General features: G+C 36.4%; 1 protein-coding gene across 1 annotated transcript; it reads right to left on the reverse strand.

Annotated features, from left to right (window-relative positions):
- Positions 1–315: 315 nt before the first annotated feature.
- spata17 (spermatogenesis associated 17) lies at positions 316–18,605 on the reverse strand. The gene is made up of 7 exons (XM_032559949.1): positions 18,489–18,605; positions 16,617–16,706; positions 15,470–15,551; positions 14,030–14,080; positions 10,362–10,465; positions 4,278–4,401; positions 316–659 (listed from the first exon to the last, which is right to left on the reverse strand). Exons 1-7 carry the CDS (start codon positions 18,554–18,556, stop codon positions 387–389), a joined length of 792 nt encoding a protein of 263 aa, XP_032415840.1. The 5' UTR covers positions 18,557–18,605; the 3' UTR covers positions 316–386.
- Between the last annotated feature and the right edge of the window lie 1,083 nt (positions 18,606–19,688).

Raw genomic sequence — 19,688 nt, forward strand, 5'->3', positions numbered from 1 at the left:
TTAGAAACACTAAAAAGGTATGGTTTAAATATGTGTTTACTCAGATTAAAAGTGAACTAGTTCACATAAAAATTAAAGATCAGATGATTCATTATAAATCACAAAAAGTGTGGCTCATGGAAGTCTCACCTGTCTGTGAGGTGTAATATAATAGTTTTAAAATTTTTGCATAAGTCGCATGGAGAACAGATATTGCTGACTCTTCTCCCTGTGTCGAGGCAAAGGTGTTCTTCCAGGAGCCGCTGATCCAGCTAGGCTTTAAAGCTGCTGTCACATTGTCTTTTATTTTGTCATCACTCGAACACAAGAATGTTACTATTGCACTTTTTCTTTTTCTTTTTTTTTTTTTTACCTCATTCATAGTGTGCTTTAATCCATTATCTGCCTCATCTGTTATGGACAGTTTGGGTTATTTTTGCCTTTCCCTTCTTGGCGGCAATAGAAGGTAGTCTGGTCCTCAAGTCCCAGGTTTTGGTGGAAATGGTACTTTGGGATTCAGGAGACCCAGAGAAACTACGTCCCGTTGAGTCACAAAGGCCCCTGAGACAACCTGTATCCCGGTGGGCCATGCTGATGGGGACCTGATACCTGACCTGCCTCAGCAGCAGCTCCATCTCATGAGGGGCCTGCCTGTAAGGAGAGTTAAATACCCCAGGGACCTAAAAGAAGAGAAACAAAAAGAAATTTTAGCCCACGACTGAAGAGAAGTAGAGAGAAAACCAGAGACGGAGGCTACAGGAATAATTATTTTGCGGTGGTAACAGTTGTACATGTTAAAATTTAGGCCATATTAACTATTTTAATGTGGAAATTTTAAGTAAGTCTTACTTTTGACAATGTTTTTACTGCTCATCAAGTCACATAATTTAACATTTTAAGGTATTGCCACAAAACAATAAAGATGTCTTATATTAAAATAACGGCAATCATTTTTATAAATACCAAAAAATATTTTGAATTACCTACATTAAATTTAGCCTGGGTCCTCATATTTGGTGCTTCTATGGTTTTTAGACATTGGAAAATTATGTCATCATAAAGCTTCTTTTGTATGTGACAATATCAGGGTTGGGCTCTGATAGACTTGAGTTGACACATGATCTCTTAACAATTCCACAGTTCTAGTTTTCAACAGCAACACTGGATGACAAATATATTTTTTTCCTACTGGTCACTACATGTTGCCCCTGAATTTCCGTGTAGTTTTTTGAGACATATTCTTTGTCTGGACTGTGCCAACAAAGTCCAGTAATTGTGAAATAAACAGCTACAATTTCAGTCTTAGCTCCGTTAGGAAAACTTTTCTCCATCCTTCCATCCATCATTTCTTCATTGAACAACAAGAGCAACAGTGCATAGAAGAACAGAAAGAAAATTTACACAAGCTGTCTAACAAACACTGAAATCTTTGTAGCTGTGCAGCAAAAGTATTTAAACACAAACAAAACTTTGTCTTATTGCTTCTAAAATTGGAAGAGATAAGCCACCGACAGTCTCAGTAATAATTATTCAAATCACAGTGGTCCTTTTGCCTGTCTGTTAATTAAGAGACCAAAGCTTCAAGTCGGACGACTCTGTATCTACTCTATATGCTAATAACACTCTTTGCTATTTAAGCTACTTTAAGACTGAGACAACAGAGAGAGAAGGGAAAAAGTCAGAAGTGGGAAATTGTTACATCAAGCAAAACCTCGCTCAATTTTTTTTAACATTGACAAACTAGTTAATTCTATAATATTTCACTGCTAGTACAATTTTTGATTTAACTAGCTATTCAATGAGTTGTAACCATAACAGGAAATTAGTCAATTTAAAACAAGTCTATTCTTATCTTTAAAATGCCACCAAATTAAAACTAATGCTTTATTTTTAAGAGGTTAATTCGATGGGCCACTCCACAATAATACTCCTTAGATATGTAGAAATCAGTCATAGAAGGAGAATTCCACGTTCTCCATCTTGGGATAAAGAAACATTTGTTTCATTTATGGTTCTTTCTACCTGCTGGGAGCTGGTCCCTATCTCTGGACCCTGGACAGGTCACTTGTCTATTACAGGCCGACACACACTGGACAGCCCACAACACTCACACACAGACACACTTAGACCTGAGGACAGAAGAAAATATGCCAACTCCAGGCAGAAAGTCCTTGTCAAGATTCAAACTCAGGACTGTCTTGTGGCAAATCAACAACCCATTTCTCCACCATGCAGTTCATATGACTCCACACTTTGGTGTAATACATGACTAAATTAATAAGGAAAAAAAAAGACAAATTATCTGACTGAATCTAGTTTTAATTCATACCTACTAGATAGATCTAGGCTCCAATAAATACATATTTACAACAGTAAATGCAAAAACAAGGAATAAATCAAACATGTTACATTAACTTAACCCACTGAAATGTAATTCTAGTGCCACTTTTGATCCATTACCTCACACAATACTTTGCTAAACTATAAATACAAATAATGTTCTCGGCTAATTAAACAGCTTAGTACAGTGTAGTAAAGATTACTTTGAGACAACATGAGGTGGTAATTGGCACTCATCAGAAAATGTTTCCAGAAATGTCATCAGCAGCAAGGCAGGAATTTTAATCCAAAGGACTGTTTCTATGCCCACACACTCAACTGGACAGCAGCAACATGATGTCAGTTCATGAAAGTCTAAATATATTAGTACAGAGACAAACTTATGTTCTTTAGAGTTTGTTGGTAACACAAACACACTCTCTTTCTCATAGACACACACAGAAGCACAAACACAAAACCCCAAAAGTACCAAGCCAGCCACAAGAAGAACAATGATGTTGACCCCGGGAACACTGCATCTCTGTCTCTGTCAGAGGGACTTAGGGCCTTTTGGTAAGCCGTGTCTGAGTATCTGTGTGAGAGTGTGGGTTCATTGTGTGTGTGTGGGCTTGGGTCCGAGAACTGAGGAAGGATGAACTGTGGTGGAGAGCCATCTATTCACAGCTGACAAGGTCAGAGCGACTATGGGAAACATACCCCTGCCATATGCAGAGGCAGAGAGAGGAAGACAAAAATATATATTGAGTTAAAAAGACAGAGGACAGGAAGAGAAGATAAACTCTACTATACTTTCCTTATTGCTTGTTTAAAAAAATCACTAGTTTATTCAGATAAGAAAAAGAAAACACACGTTGGTAAACATCAATGACTAATCAAATTGAAATTATTCCAGCTAGCAACGTACAAAAGTCATGTCTTTGATAATAAGCCTTTTGAAACCAATCAGAAGATGACAGTATGAGATGAAAAGGTAAAAGAAGACAGAAAAATTGAGAGGAGTGGTGCTGAATCAACAGTGACCAGTGTGCTTTGTCTTCATTATGATCCCAGTGGGGAGTCACAGAGATTTGTGGATGCCACACACACACACGCACACGCCTGCACCTGTACCAGGGGAAGAACTAAAATACTCCACTCAGCACATCAGAAGAGCCATGAGGACTCATGTGCGCACACTCAACTTAACTCCACACAGCCCTCTTCTGTTGACAAAATGGGAAAAAAAGGGAATTTAAAAAAAAAAAAAAATTTCTCTGTGTGGCCTGCCTCCAGATGACCGCCCTGTCTGGAGTGCTTATCTCAGTTTCTGTCAGTCCACGCACAATAAACTGTACAGGTATATGTGTAGGCATATGTAAATAGGGATGCTTATTGCCTAGATTTTTTTCAGAGAAACATAATGAAACATTGTATTCACTTTTATTTTAAGTAGAAAAATAAAATTCGTTGGTGATATGTGTTCAATGTGACATGCATCTTCATCTACTACTGCAGCCTCGGTTAAAAGTTTGTTGTCAAATTCAAGCAGAAATTTGGGAATTTTTAAAGACTTAAAATGGGTTCGGCAGACTCCAGCCATCTTTACATAAATGCAACATAAATATAGTTTCAATTCTAATGCACACATAATGTGCACACTGCTGACTTTATTTTTTATAAAACTGCATAGATATGACAAAAAAAATTTACGTCAAGTGTTATACAATTTTTGTGAGTAAAGAAAATGTGAAAATTGAATGAAATTATTAATCTCTGTGTATTGGGACTAATATATGAGTAATAATAGAAAAATGTTAATACTATCTCATGTTTGCCAAGAGAAAACAATGATAAATAAATGTTAATAGGTAGAAATCATAAGATAGTATTAGTTTTCCACTAAATATTGGTCTGGTTAATGCAAGTTTATTACATCATAGCAAAACAGTTGTATTTATTTTCTGTTACTAAATACCAACCTGTTTTGTGCTGATGAGGTGGTGCAATCGATAAGCTTGGTAAGCTTTCGTTTTCTGCTCTATTGTAGCCTCTAGATATTCCTTCTCTCTTGTCTGTCCTTTCTCAATCTCATCCAACTCTTTCCTAGATGAAGCAAAAACAGCCACATAAATCCACAGTCATTCTTTCCTTCTTTGACTAAGTTAATTTTTTTAAGAGAATGGGAGTAAAATTCAAAGTAATAAACAAATGGTAATATAAAGAGTGGTCAAAAAGGATTAAAAAAAAATTTAAATCCAGTTTGCTAATGGTATTGCCATTCAAAATTGTAACAACTGCCTTCACGGTTAATGTAAATGAATGAATTCTCTAAATTAATATCAAAATTTCTAAGTGTTAAAATTTTTTTTCACAAGTTAGGACATCATCATGAGTTTTAGGTAATTTGTAGACAATGTCAACCCAATTAAACAGCATTTGTGCAGGTGTTAGTATGTATTATAAGCACAGCCTGACAATTCTCTGAAGTGTCCTTCAGAGTAATAAAAAAAACTGCCTAATCACACTGGGACAGACATGAAAAGGCAATGGTGCAGTGGGAGAAAAACAAGGAAATGAGGCTCTGCAGAGAGAAAAAAGCAAACTGAAAGCATGAGAGGGTATAAGTGGGAGGATGATGGATATATTTCATCACAGTAGCCAGGACAGGTCTGTCTGTGACATCTGTTTAGCGAAGCTGGCTAAATGGGATGCATTAAAACCCCATACACAGCTATTTCATTCCACAATCACGCAGCCTTATTGTTACAAAGGGGTAATAACTTAAAAGGGGAATTGGAAACAATTACTAAAACACATACGCCATGATAATTTGAAGAGACGCCCACAAAGCTAAGAGTAAAACCAATCTATTTCCGCTGGTGTAATACCAATAAGAGTTTAGCCAGAGCTCATCAACAATCCTGCATCTTTTTTTTTTTCGTTTCCGATCCCTTCTTTTTCTCTTTAATTCCTCTCTGCCGTTTCTCCCCCTATCCAACTTCTGTTTTCAATTACAAGTCTCCACACCGGAATCCGGATATTCAAAGTGTTTCTGTAATGTGAGGTTAACACATTCTGCGGCAGCTGACATTTAAAAGGGAATTACAATGCGGTCCCATTGCCTTTGCATTCTCATTCCTTCCAGAGAACCAGATTAAATTACAAAATAAATGAAATATGCAGAGCTCAGTGTGTGCTTGTGTGTAATAAGGAAAGGAGCAAATCTGAATGTGTATGTTTATAATATTAAGCATAGCTATTTAATATAGTGTGGGGGGTTGTATGAAAAGTGTAAATATTGAGGTTGCTGGCCTCTATTTGTCTACCAAGCTAACAGGAATATTACCTGTTAATGTAAAATATAAAGTTGGTGTTTACTGTAAGAATCTCATTCACAAACCACCTGGTGTATGTTTGTATATCTTTATATTTATGCCTCACAGAGCAACAACCTGTATTATTAGGTGTGCATGTTTCTGTTTTGAGAGGGCGTAGGTAAAACAGTTTTAAGTGTGTGATATTTTGTGTGTATATGTCACAAATTTGCCAGTGTGGTTTAGTGTACATGCAAATTTTTTTAAGGTCTTTGGAAGCACACACAAATTTGTGTCTGCGTGCACGTGTGTTTGTCTTGGTCTGGCTGAATAGGTGACCTTTGTTTTCCTGCCCCCAGTCCTAGTGTTATTAATTGCTGTGTAGTGGACAAAAGCCAAACAGATTTGTAACGGCTGAAGGCACCTCGATCTGTGTCGACCCAACCAGCCACCACAACATACAACCCTCATTAGCCCTGTTCGGCACGTGCCCTCTTCCTGTGTGTGTTTGGAAATGTGTGTATTTTAGAATAAGTTAAATGGAAATTATGTGAAAAATATATAAATGCACATTGACTTTTCTGTCATCTCTCATTCATAAAAATGTATCAACAATGACTAGGGCTCCTACATTTAAATCTATGATTAAAAGATTAAAGAATATAACTATTAATCTTACTATCAGCTTTAAACTAAAAAAATTCAATGTAGTGCATTTGACTGGAGTGTAAATCCTAAAGAAGATATGTTTGTCTCCTTTATTAGATATGAAGTTCAGATGCAAATTATATTTTTAATAAGCAAAATAAGCTGTGATTAATCAGGGTTTAGAGGAAGAACATCTGAGTCTGTTGGCATCTTTGGTACAATGATGTTAGATTTTTTGTGTTTTGTAGAATGAGTTTATTTACCGAAAATGCCAGATAAATATCTGGAGAATTTAGAGTCCGAGTGAACACTTAAAAGTGGGGGCAAAATGTAAAATCACTTTTTTGGGGGCTTTATATCATGTTATAATGCCATTCCCTCACAAAAACGATACCTGGATTATTGCTTTGATCTACCATGGTGGCCATTCGGGGGTAATTTAAAGTTTGCTGTAATGAAGCTATTTACACAGCAGTAGACACCTGGTGGAACTGTGATTCTGCTGAGCTTATCATGTGAACTACTTCTCAGTTCAACACTCCTATCAACGGTTGCAAACAGCATAATGGATTAGCATTGTTTTTTTTTTTGTTTGTTTTTTTTCCCATATTTTTCTCTGAAGAGTTTTTGCGGCGCTTGTGGCTCATATTTTTTGCAAGGAGAGGGGGGAGGACATGCGGCAAAGATCGCTGAGACTAGGAGTCGAACCAGCGACGTCCGCGTCGAGGACTGAGACCTCCAAATGTGGGGCGTGCTAACCCCCTGTGCCACCACAGCACGCCCCATGGATTAGCATTGTTGTGATGACATCCTGAAGGCGGGGTGTCGGAAAGAGTAGCAGCTTCTTAAAGAGACAGAGCCCAATCTATTAAATGGCACTAAGGTCTGGAAGACACTTCATATAATAAGTCCCCTTGAAAGGCCATGTCCACACTAACCTATATATTTGACAATAAAGAGGATTTTTGCCCCAGTTAGACCTCCAGTTTTTGGTTAAAAACAAAAAAAAGAGATTTTAGCAACATTGTTTTGAGGGGAGGTATTAGAGCTTTTTTTTAATTGAACAGACTTTCTTTCAAAAATGGAGGAAGGATCTGTCCTAAATATGCAGTAGTGTATCTGAGGCCTAATTGTGCGGAAGCCATTGCTTAAAAGTTTTTTTCCAATGACAAGTTAGCGTTTGACATGAATTACAGTCAAGAACTCATAACACATTACAGTTAGCAAGACACAAACATTGCTCAGACCAGGCCGCAGAAGATGAGGTAGAGCACTTTGACTTCAAATTGTTGCTGCTGAGCTGCTGAACACACATGGTAATATAGTATAACTATTTTCCAATAACTGGAAACCCTTGCTGACACTTCTGCCCTGGACCTTTAACATATTTAAATGTGTAATATTGGAGAGCTACTTTTCTCAGTATTTCATCAATAATTTACTTTATGGTTCACAACAGGGGTTCAAGGACTGATGGAATATCAGAGAGTGAGGATCCAGGGGACAGCAGGCCACATTTTTAGTCATCCAGACAGAGAAGAGAGAAGCTAAGCTAGGTTCTAAATATTTAATGAAGCCTTGGCCTGATTAGATGATTTAATTGCTCCAATTGAATGATTCAATAGTTGGCAAAGAGTGTATATGCAACTTTATAGACAAATTTGGTGTCACTACTTGTGGCATTTTTCAGCAACCTGTAACAGTTTTTCTGCTTAACTTACTGATTGATTACAGTAACTAATCAGTTAAAGTAATTAAAATGAGCAGGGTACTGAGGCAAACAATGGCTAAAATAAATATGTCACATTTAATATTGCTAAAGCAAAAAAGAACACTCTGAATGTATCTTACTTATTCTTCCTATAGTTTTACTCTCAAATACAGAGTGAGAGGGAGAATATACAAATACAATCAAACTGAAAGAGTGAACTTAACTGTATCCAGAATGGATCAGAAAGAAAGAACAGCAAAAGAAATGCAGGCGCACAGAAGTGGAGAGTGATCGCAGGGCAGGCCTGCTCTATCTCCACCATAGCAGCTCCCCTTTCATGAATGTCCTTGGAAGGGACACAAGAGAGAGAGAGGAATGAAGAAAACTTGACTAAAGAAAGACATGAAGAAGAAAGTGTGGAGAGAAAAGGGGGGAATATAGCTTATAGAAAAGAAATAGTGCAGCTCAGCCCAGTGGCAATCCACAAATTCTTCTCAATCCTCCAATTTGGCACTTTTAAGGATAAGTTAAAAGGTTTAACTACAGTGTTGCAGCATCACAGCAATAATTATTTATCTGATTTTGGCAGTAATAATTACCCAGCTGTTATAGAAGATAGAGGAATAATTCACGTAGTCAACAGGGCATGTTAGTGGTGGCAACGGCGACACCAGGACATTTAGTAAATATGCAAAGCATGGTTGTTCTGCTTTCCTAATTGGCCCCATCGTCCCACTGCATGCCCTTAATAAAGCCGGGGAACTTTAAGTGTCACCCTGACAAAATGATAAATTGTTGGGGTATCAAGGAAAACTGAGGCAGAGAGGGGACTTCGCCAGGGTCCTGACTTCATTAGGGTATGCAATAGGAGAGAAAGGATGAATGAAGATGGACACAGTGAACCTGTGGCAGGGAGAGGGAAGATATAGAGCTAAATAGATTAAGATAGAGAGGAGCAAGGAGAGAAGCGAAAGTTAGAGATGAAGGGAGTCGTGTATCGAAGAGGATGGTGTAAGTGGCAGGGATTAGTTGGTTGCTGTACCTAATGAAATGGCACAGATGGTTTTTTGTGCTGGGGTGATCTGTCATTAGAGAAAGAGACTGAAATAGACACTATGAGTGTGAAAGGACAGAAAGCAGTTTAGCAAGAGACATACTACTGTATTACTGCTACAACAACATTCGCTGAATGGACACCATTAATCCAGCACTCAATAACGTGTTCAGTGAACTGGACAGACAGAGGAAAAAAACATGTTGGTGGATTAAGCAGCAGAACTTTGTGGGGTAAGCGATCAGGTCATGAGCGATTCAAGGACTAAATACCTAACACAGGGCGGATATTTTCAATGAATTACGGAACAGTGTTAATTGATCATGACCTCAGTCGCACTGCATAAACATGTGATTATCTGAAGCAAAGGAGAATTTAACACCCTGAGTACATCAAGGGTGTAGCTGAGTCTATGTCTGCGCTTGTACAAAAACAACAGAATGTCATACATTTATAATGCAGTCACTAGACCAAATATGGAACATTTAAATCTTCTCATAAACTCCATGTTTTATAATGCAATATAGTATAGTACAGTATAAGCTTTAATAATATAGTCCCAGCTCTTTCTAAAAAAGGTTAAAGAGGAAGGATGTAAGGTGAAATGCAGGTGGGGTCCTGAGGAGGAAAGGCAGTGATCCAAGAAGCATTGTAACAAATTTACATTTAATTTTAGCAGAAGCCTAGAGATATTTTCTGTTGAGATGAATTAGCAGCATAAAAAATGTGGCTATTAGCTAAACATGATAGTTTTTTTTGTTGAAAATAAAAGATGGTGTTTCTTTAGTACTAAGCCCTAAAGCAGAGCATGTTTTATTAATGCACAGGCTGCGGTTCAAATCAGAGGTTAATTTTTAATTTCTTCACATGTTCACTTCTTTGTCCCTTAGCCCTGAGCACTTTAAAAAAATCATTTCTCAGCCTCTACCTTCTACTCTATTTCTACGTCTTGGTTTCTCATATTTCTTCACTTTTCCTTTCCACTTAGCTATATTTTAGTCTTTAAGTTACAGCATTCAACTGTATTATTCCTCATAAGGTCATGCACATTTGAAATTAGAGTTTTAAAAGTATTTCCAACACTGCAGGACAGTCATATTATGGACCATGTGGGTACAAGCATTAAGCACAGATTTTGTAAATATGGTACACTAATTCTTCTTTTTCTTTTTCTTTTTTTTGGGGGGGAGGGAGGTAATTGCTAATTAAAGTTACACAAGCTAAGGAAGGCAATACATCTTGTGTACATTTTATGAATACAAGAAAAGTGATCTTCTGTAGGTTGTGTATATAATATATATAGTAAAAAGTAAAATCTGCTTAATTTTCTTCTTACCTCACAAGCTCATTCTTCATGAGAATTTGCTGCAGATACCTTTTCCGAGCATAAAAGTAATGCATGTACTTCCTGTAGTAGAATCCTCTCCATGTTTTCTGAATCTGTAGAAATTACAGAGAAATTTCTCAAAACTTTGCACTACGAATTATGACAGAATAGAGAATAGATGACAAAGTACAGAATAAACTTTTTTGTCTTTTGAAATAATCTAATACTAAGACACTGTGGCCCGTACAAAAGACAGTAAGTTCTCTACAAAACATTATCTGCTGAGCAGTGTCAGGACTGTCCCATTACTTTCATGTATTTTGTGCTGTGATAGTTTTCATATAAATCACATGCAGCATTTTATCCTGCAAGACAGTGACAAACAGGCTCCATATTTTTAACCATTTCAGCCTACAACCGACAGAGTAGGCTGCATATTAGCTGGCACATCCACCCACACACACACTAACCAACCATTTTAAAGCAATGGGCGGATGTCCTTCAGACTAATTAGGAGATTAAAACAATGGCAGGTAAAAGAATAATTATGCTATGAGAAGGAAGAGGAGAAGGAGGAGTGGAGGCTGTGGGAAAACAACAAAGAGCAAAATGAGAATTAGCATTGATCTGCCAGTCAATAGATAATTTTAAATAAAGTAATTGGCACCACAAGTTCTTTGCTGACCTCTGTTGACTAGTAAAATCAATGCTGTTGAATCTAATACAAATACGAGGTGTAGCATGTAAACACTAGTTTCTATTATGGCCTTAATACATTATCTTCTGTTATTCAACACAACGTGATGAAAACAAGGGGAGATTAGAAATAAAAGAATGAAGTCAACATTGATTTAAAGGAAACATCACAATGTGATCCTAAGAGGCCTGTTTTATTCCTCTGTGTCCAAACAGACACAGAGGAATAAGTGAAAAAGTGCTAATTTCCTTTGATAAGAAAGTTTTACATTTTGACTGAATTGTGTTTTATATAAACACATAAATATTATTGGGGGGTTTTTATCTTAGAAGGTGGCATTTGTCTGAAGTCTTATGATTAACGTTAAGAATGCCATTTTATCTTTGTGACAGACCACAAGAAAAATAGGAACAAGTCGCCAGAGCACAAAGTGAAAAAAACATAAATTTCTGAAACAAAAGTGATTTTTATTTATTTATTTGTTTTTCTTTTGCAAAATATATTATAATCACGAAGGAAGCCTCCCATGTGTAAATACCAGTTTTAGAGCTTTTAAGATGCTAAATTTTGTGTTTGAATTTCGCTTGTTTTCAGAGTAAATCTGAGGCATTTGGAGTTTTGGGGGAAGCTCAAGACTGAATAACATACTGTGTTTGAATGGCAGATAACAGATGTTTCATTGTTCTCTCACAATACAGAAGCTCATAGCCTTATTGAAAAATGGAACAAAAGCAGAAAACTTCTAAAAGCTCACTTTTGGCTGCACACCTTTCTAGTCATACCTGTTGTCAGTGAATGCTGGCCGGTGGGATTAAATGAAGAGCCGCCCCCCCCGGTAGCTGATCAGGTTTGGGTGCATCTCTACTTAAATGTTGTGAGCTCTTTTCTTACCAACATTCAAATGGTCTTATCTTCTTCAATTTTTTTATTTCTATGTGTTTGACATCATTAGAAAACTTAGAATCCACACTTTCAAAATTTGTAAATAGCTCAAAATGCCCCTGGGGAGACTTGTTCCTAACTTTGGTGTGGCCAGTCACACATGCCAGACATGTAAAAGTTTGGTATTGTATTATACATCTTCAAAAGTTTTTATAATTGTAAAAAATTTTTAACTCTACATCTGTAATATCACAAGGCACAAGATACGTTTAAGGAATTGTGGGTGGTAGAAACTCTACCTCTTAAAACACAGTTAAACATAGAATTGACTTTACAGGGCTCATGTGGGGATTAAATCCTCTGTTTTCTTACATTTTAACCACAGAACCATAAATCTGGAAGTTAAAGAAATATCATAGGGATATAAAATGTCTTTAATAATTAATAAAGACCCCTCTCCTTTAACTTTAGAAGCATGTGCTTTGCTTCACAGGCTGACATTGGCTCTAACTTTTAATATTGGGGCATGTTTTTCTATAATGACATATATTTACTATAGTTGTAAAGAGTACAAGGAGTTTTCATTTCAAACAAAATGAACACATTCAAAAACATATTTTGTCTTTGCCCATCTGGACCATTACTCTTTTTCCTTTACCTATTTTTTTTCCCTTTCTGTTTCTCCAATTTTCAACCAGTTTTATGGAGGAGGAGGAATGAGATTTTGCTCTAAAAATAAAGAATATACAACTGTAAAAACAAAAGGTGTCTGTTCATAAAACTGCCAAGCATCAGTCAGGGTTACATTGCTGTGATTTATGACCTAAAATGTAGGAACTGCTCTCAGGAAAAAAAGAGAGCATTTGTTAAAATAAAGGTTGTGGTGCTATAAAAATGGAGGGGAATTAGTTTGCCTACACAATTCTAAGAATCAAACTATGATCTATATGAACTCCCTATATTGACTTATAAAAAATATATACTTGGTCTTGACAGGTCTAAATGTAACTTTACACTAAAGTTACACTTACAGTCTGAAACCTTTAAAATCAAAAGAGCAATTTTTGCCCTCAGTCCAGACAACTTATAATTTTTGATAAATATCTAATACAGAAATTTAATGTAATCTTTAAGGAGTAACTATTTCCTACATATGGGTTCTAACAGAAAAATATCAAACTTTTTTTAAAAGGTGATGGCTGCATTTTCTCATATGTGATGTTGATATTTGAATATAGTTTAAAGCCTAATAAGAAAACTGTATCTACATAAAAATGACATTTAGTGACATTTGTTGTGAAAATTATATGCAATTATTCCATGAAAAAAAAAAGCTAAAATCTGCATTTGTTATATATATTTTTAAAACCTCAGTTATTTAGTCAAAGCTATTAAGAAAAAGGGGGTTTGGGAGCAGCCTTACATATTTGACAATAATTGATTTGTTGTTACAAGAGTTTAAACCACCTAAAGTGGCTGAATTTAAACAATTAGTCAAAGAAAAGTGGGCCAAACCTCATTCCCAGCGACATAAAGGACTGATTGCCACTTTCAGACATGCTTCAAGGTGTCATGATTTGAGGAAGGCAGAGAAATCATCATAAAGTAGAAGAATTTAATCATGTAAACTAACTTACGGAAACTCAGGAAAAACAGAGCGAAACCAGGAACACAGGGTGTGAGGTACATGAGGGGAAAGTCGACCTCAGAACACTGGGATTGGGATTCATGTGTGGTAAAAATAAATCTGAAGAAGACTCAATTGATAAGGGGGAAAATAAATTTTTTATTGCACTATATGTGAATGAAATACAAAATGATATTATTTCTATTCTCTTTTTCTAATGTAAATTTCCCCATAAGTCTAATCAATCTTCTTATGATAAATCCCATATAAACTAAAACGCAGCACTGACGTTAATGTTTCAAATAGCAGGATATTGTAAAAATAAAGAGTTTCAGTTTTGCAGTAGAATTGGTAATAAGTGTTAGAGATTGCTATTCATGGGACTCCAATTCACAGCGGATACTAAGCAACAGAGTGTCCCCACAGCAAGACACTGAATTTGCTAATACAAGACACTATCATGATATTTACCCTGACTGCCATGTCGTTGTAGAAATTCATCTTCATGGTAAAATATGCCGCCTGTGAACACAAAGGAAAGATGCCGTTACATCTTGTCTCCCGGCCCTCTGATCTGTCCACAGCAGGCATCAAAGATAAAGAGCTCTTTATACATAATACATTGCACAGAGACGGCACAGATAGGGCCACAGTAAAGGGGGAGGGTGGAGGAAGAGGTGTAGGAATGGAAAAGGAAAGAAAGCAAAAAATAAGAGAGCAATGAGAAAAGGTGAGGGAGATGCATGAGAAGGGGAGAGAGAAAGTGTTTAGTGGGCCTTTGTATCAAGGGGAGGACGGTACTCTCTTAATATACTAACACAGACAAGGGCCAAGAAAATCCATGGTAGTCAAGCAGCGCACTAATGGAGATGTATGACGGCCAAACGCTCTCCTCTGGATTTCATAATCAATGACAGCCCTGCCACAGAAGAGACTAACAAAGGGCCAGAGGATACTCAGCAACGCACTCAACAAGCCGTCACAGACCGAACGTGCCAGCTGACCACTGGGGGCACATTTCAGAAGCAAACTAGAGAGTCGGCCATAAAAGAGATTCATATTTCAACACGTCTTTTTCAATAACGACGAAGAAGAAGGAATAGACAGGAAGGGGGAAGAACACAAAGACTTGAAAGGAGATTGTAAATTCAGCTTGATGTTTTGTGAAGAAGCTTTGCACAAGTCACATTACACACGATAAGGTCCCAGAGACAGAGAAAGACAGACGGAGACCAAAAGAGGAGGTGAAGTGTGGAATATCTCTGGGCTAATTCAAAACAGTGCACTGTGGCAATTTTGAGTGATTCAAATTAGCACTCGTCTGTTTTTAAATGAGACCAAACAGCCTCATTTTAGCCCATATGTGTGTGTGACACATCCTTCACTGTTTATTTTAACACCCCTTCGAGCCCCCTCCTTTCCAATTCTTGAACGCCTCCCAAACGGCAACTGGCAGTTATGCTTTAGCAAACAGTCAATTTACAGGCATGATAAATAGCTTGTTGTGATACATTTACAAAACTCAATCCAGGGGAAAATTATACGTGAGAGCGCTGGGTATTGGATCCGGTATCAACAATCTGTTCAATTAAGAAGCAGTTGGAGGCAATATGCTGAAAATGGGGCCTTGTTTTATTAAAGCACACACATACACAATCATCATGTGCACAACTCTCCCCTCATTTCTATTTGTCACTAAACTCCTTCTATAAGAATCCCAGAAATTATGATATAATGGAATTCCTTATCGTAATTCATCACATTTGCTAAGTGTTAATTCCCACATGTGTAACGAGTGAATTATATTTCTTAAGGTCAGAGGCAGAGACTTAGAAATATGGCAATTGAATTCTAATGCATGCTATCATATCATAATCAATATATCTATTGCTATTCCGGGCTCCAACTTACCTTCACCATTTGTCTGACACGTGCCCTTGCTGCAAAGCCGCGCCATGCCTTCTGTATGATGATTGCTTTCTTGTTCAGATGTCTGTAATAAGATCATATTAGGGAGAGAACTAGATGGGTATATTTGTAGAGGCTGAAAAGGCAAAACTTTGAAATGAATGTTATTCTGAGATAATGAAAATAAAAGAATGTATGCTTGTGCTTTATTACTTTAATCACAAACAGGTTAGTTTATAGTCAGAAATTATTCATCTCAGTTAAAACAAAAAGCTAGCCTAAGCAGAAACTTCTAATTAAAAAAAGGTAAATATTCAGATCTACCCGGAACAATGCAGTTGATCAAATTTTGAAAAATACCCTGAAATAAATTTCCCTTTATTTAAGAATAACGTGCAAATGTCATTAGCCAGCAAAAGGCCTGGAAAGGTCAGGAAAACATTATACTCCCAAGTAGGCACTCAGAAAGACACACGAACATGGAAGGCCTCTGCGCTTCCAGGCTTTTCAATCACGCCAGATGAGCCTTTCACCCCCTTTAGTCAGTGGTGCACATTTGTATTCATCTTCAAACATACTCTAAATGCAAGTCCACTGCGATTCTCTGCCTCCAACGAGGCCATCAATTTCCAAAAGGCCATTTATATGCCCAGAAAATCAATGCTTATAGTGGGGATAGCACAACCCCGGAGTTGCACTTAGGCAGCTAAAATTGTTGCTAATTATCCACTTAACGCATTGATCAATTAACTAAAGTAATCTGAATTAACCTACTCTCTGGAAGTTTGTCTGCTGACCCTGCAGAATGGTGCTAGGGTCACAGCATCGGAGGAAGCATGAAGGCAGAGATATTTCTCTGTGTGTTAAACGGGCTACATTTATTCCTTGAGGCCATTTGCACAGCTCTAGAAGCGGGATAATTATGTGAGTGAGCTAATATCAGGGTTTCCCTTGAACTCAACTCTTAAAGCTGTGCCTCAATATTTTACAGCCTTCAGAGAGAAAGAAAAAAAGACAATCAAGGCTCTTTCTGCTGCTGTGCGTTTGTGTATTTGATTTTTTAAAATTATTATTTCAAATACAACAGCTTTAGCTTAATTTAGTTGTATTTAGATCAAACATTCATAACATGCAAGATCTGCAGAACTACCTGATGCATGTCCGCACCCTGCAAGCTCGGAACCAGCTCTGAATTCGGATGGCAGCCTGGGTCTCCTTTTTTCTGTTCACCTCGGTTTCCCTAAAGCACAAAGGCCCAGAATAAAACCATTGTAAGTTCTAGAGTTAGATTATGTAACAGTGGCTCTGCATAAATAATGTAATGCGTACCCCAAGCAGATGCTATTCACAGTAAGAAAGAAACAGATGCAGATGAACTAAATGTGTACTCTTCCTAATGATTAAATACTATTAAACATTCCAACTGCTCACAACTATTTTCCTTTGATTCTCCATCAAACACATTTTTAGAAATATGTAAGTTTTCTTTTCTGCTATAATTAAAATCAGGTTTTGATAGGAAATGTAATGAAGTTATTTAAACATATAATTTGTGGCATTTCAGTCCAACATTCAGGAAAGAATCACACCACACCACAACAAAATGTGTTTAAAACACATAAATTGAAATGCATGTAAAACTATTTATTTTAAAGATATTTCCCACTGTTTGGATAAAAATGTCTCACTAAAATCCTTCAGTCATTGTTTCTACTCCTCACCAATGTGAGTGTTACAATTCAATAAATTAATTGTAACCATGACTGCATGATTCCCAGGCCTCCAAAGCATTATTGGTGTCTGTTATTATGAATTGTACATCAAAATGTGTTATGATTTCAATGTAGTACAATTTACTTTACTACTGGAAGTAAATTGTAAAAATTACTTCCAGTACAATGTCAGTCAAATTAAAAGTTTACTTTAAATTTAAATCTATGATAAATACGACATATTTTGAGCCTACCTGTATTATGAAAATAACCCACTAAATTTTAAAGTAAAGCTCAAATTACTAAAAAGGTTTTAGAATTTACCTTAATATATATCAACATTTTTAAAATACCTGCTGTGTGCTTCTAAACAAATAACCACCTTTTTTAATTTAGATGCTCTCTTTAAACTTTATGATACTACACAGTGCATTTAGCTGCCAAAACTGGGACGCAACATCATTTGTTTCTTTGTGACTGAATCTTTTAGAGTCTAAAAATCACTTAAGATTGTCACTCTTATTACAATATTAAATAATTGATAAAAGTTTTGTGAAACTGTTTCTGCTAATATGTGGTAAGTGATTATAAGGCAAACAAAATACATTTGACTGGTATTGTCATTTCTATCAAAACATGTTTTCCATCACACAACATTAAGTGATGAAAACGATTGATGTGGAACCGACAATGTAGATCACTTTTAATAGACCTGTTCACATGTGCAAATCTATTTTGGAGTTGGTGTTGGATACACTCATACTCAATACAAGCTGATATTTTAGTCAAAACAAATCCCTAAAGTTACATTTGTGGCGAGTGATGGAAACGACAACGACTAAAAAAGTGTTTTTTAAATTAAAAGCGTAGCGTGTTCACAACTAAATTGAACATTTCACGAAATCTATTTTTGTTAGATATCTCAAACAGCCAAAAACCAACAACATACTAAACCATATTTTAGGAAATCACAATGTACCCTTTAATTTGTACGTTCCTCTTCGTTAATTATGTGACCAAGAAACAAACAAACAAACAAACAAGTGCTATCGGTTTTCCTGCATCCGGCAAAAAAAAAAACAAAAAAAACTCTATAGACAATAATCAATCGCTACGACACAGTTTCTAAAATTAAGACGGTGAGATTGTCTCAAAACCTAATGTCATTGCTGTTAACGTGACACTAAATTTCGATAACAAAAAAGTTCATGTCAGTTAAGCTAAATCGTTATTGCCAAAAGCTTAAAGTTCTGCGACAAGCACATGTACAATCTAAGTAATATAGACATATGAAAATACATATCACGAACCTGTTTCTGTTGTAGTATTCACTTTTTAATTCCTCTACTCGTTGTTTAAACTTTAGAAGATCAGCCATTGCCACACAGACAGTTTACTTGTTGTCCTGGCAACGACAGCTCTGTTCCGAAGAGGCGTTCAGGGCTCGTAGGAAAAACTTGTAAAACAACTACCGTAAATGCTTCATAGCGTCCAATGACCCACGCCACTTATGTTATATGTCATTAACATGTTTAATTTAAAACCTTTACATGCAATATGTTTAGTCATTTGAACGTCTGTTTTAAACTTAGGAACTGACTGTTTTTTTTGTTTTTGTTTTTTTAATGAAAGTAGTTTTGTTACATAGAATAGCCAAACCAAATACTGTTTTATTTTTGATGTTATGAATAAATACTAGATAACTGGATAATGGTAATAGCCTCACTCAAAGTCAGTATTTCCAAAATTAAAGCTGATTTCAGAATTTCAGAAAAAAAAAAGAAATTTTATTTTATTAGAGTAGAATAGGACAGACACATCATTTATTGTCCAACATTTATATATTTATAAATGAGACTGTACAGTAAGATCAATTACAACATAAGAAAAACAACGGTTATTAAAAATAACATACTCAGATCTATTGAATTTATTACATATAGCTTTAAAAAAGTATTTAAATAATAAGAGCAGGAATGCTAGAAAGTCATTTAAAAATGTCTGCTCTCTAGATGCAGATTGTAGATGTTTGTATTGATCTGCCAGTCGCCAAAGCTCTTCCTTCCATCCGCTCTTTCATCTATTTCCATCTTTTCTTGACGTTATCAACCTTCATCAAAAGTTATCAGTTTATGTCTCCCTGCTCTCCCTTCCCTATTTCCTCTCATCTTCATTCCACTTCTCTTCAGTCATATTCCGCTGTCACAATGATCACCGAAGCAGTGTGTGTGTGTGTGTGTGTGTGTCTCTCTGTCTCTGTCTGTCTGTCAGTCACTGTGTAGTTTTGTATCTCTCCTATAGGAAAGACACCTGTCTCCCTGTTGGTCAGAGGTATATCAGAATTATAGATTACTCCTTGAAGACAGGGAAATGACAAATACTGAGAGTGAATAAGTATGTGTCTACTTCAATGCTTTTTCATGTCTGTGCACCCACATACCTAAGTCTCTGACAAAAACCTTGTTTGAAATTTTTCTCTGTGTCTCTGTCGTTTTCTGAAGCCAATTTGC

Source organism: Xiphophorus hellerii, chromosome 4, assembly GCF_003331165.1.
Source record: "Xiphophorus hellerii strain 12219 chromosome 4, Xiphophorus_hellerii-4.1, whole genome shotgun sequence".
NCBI lineage: Eukaryota > Metazoa > Chordata > Actinopteri > Cyprinodontiformes > Poeciliidae > Xiphophorus > Xiphophorus hellerii.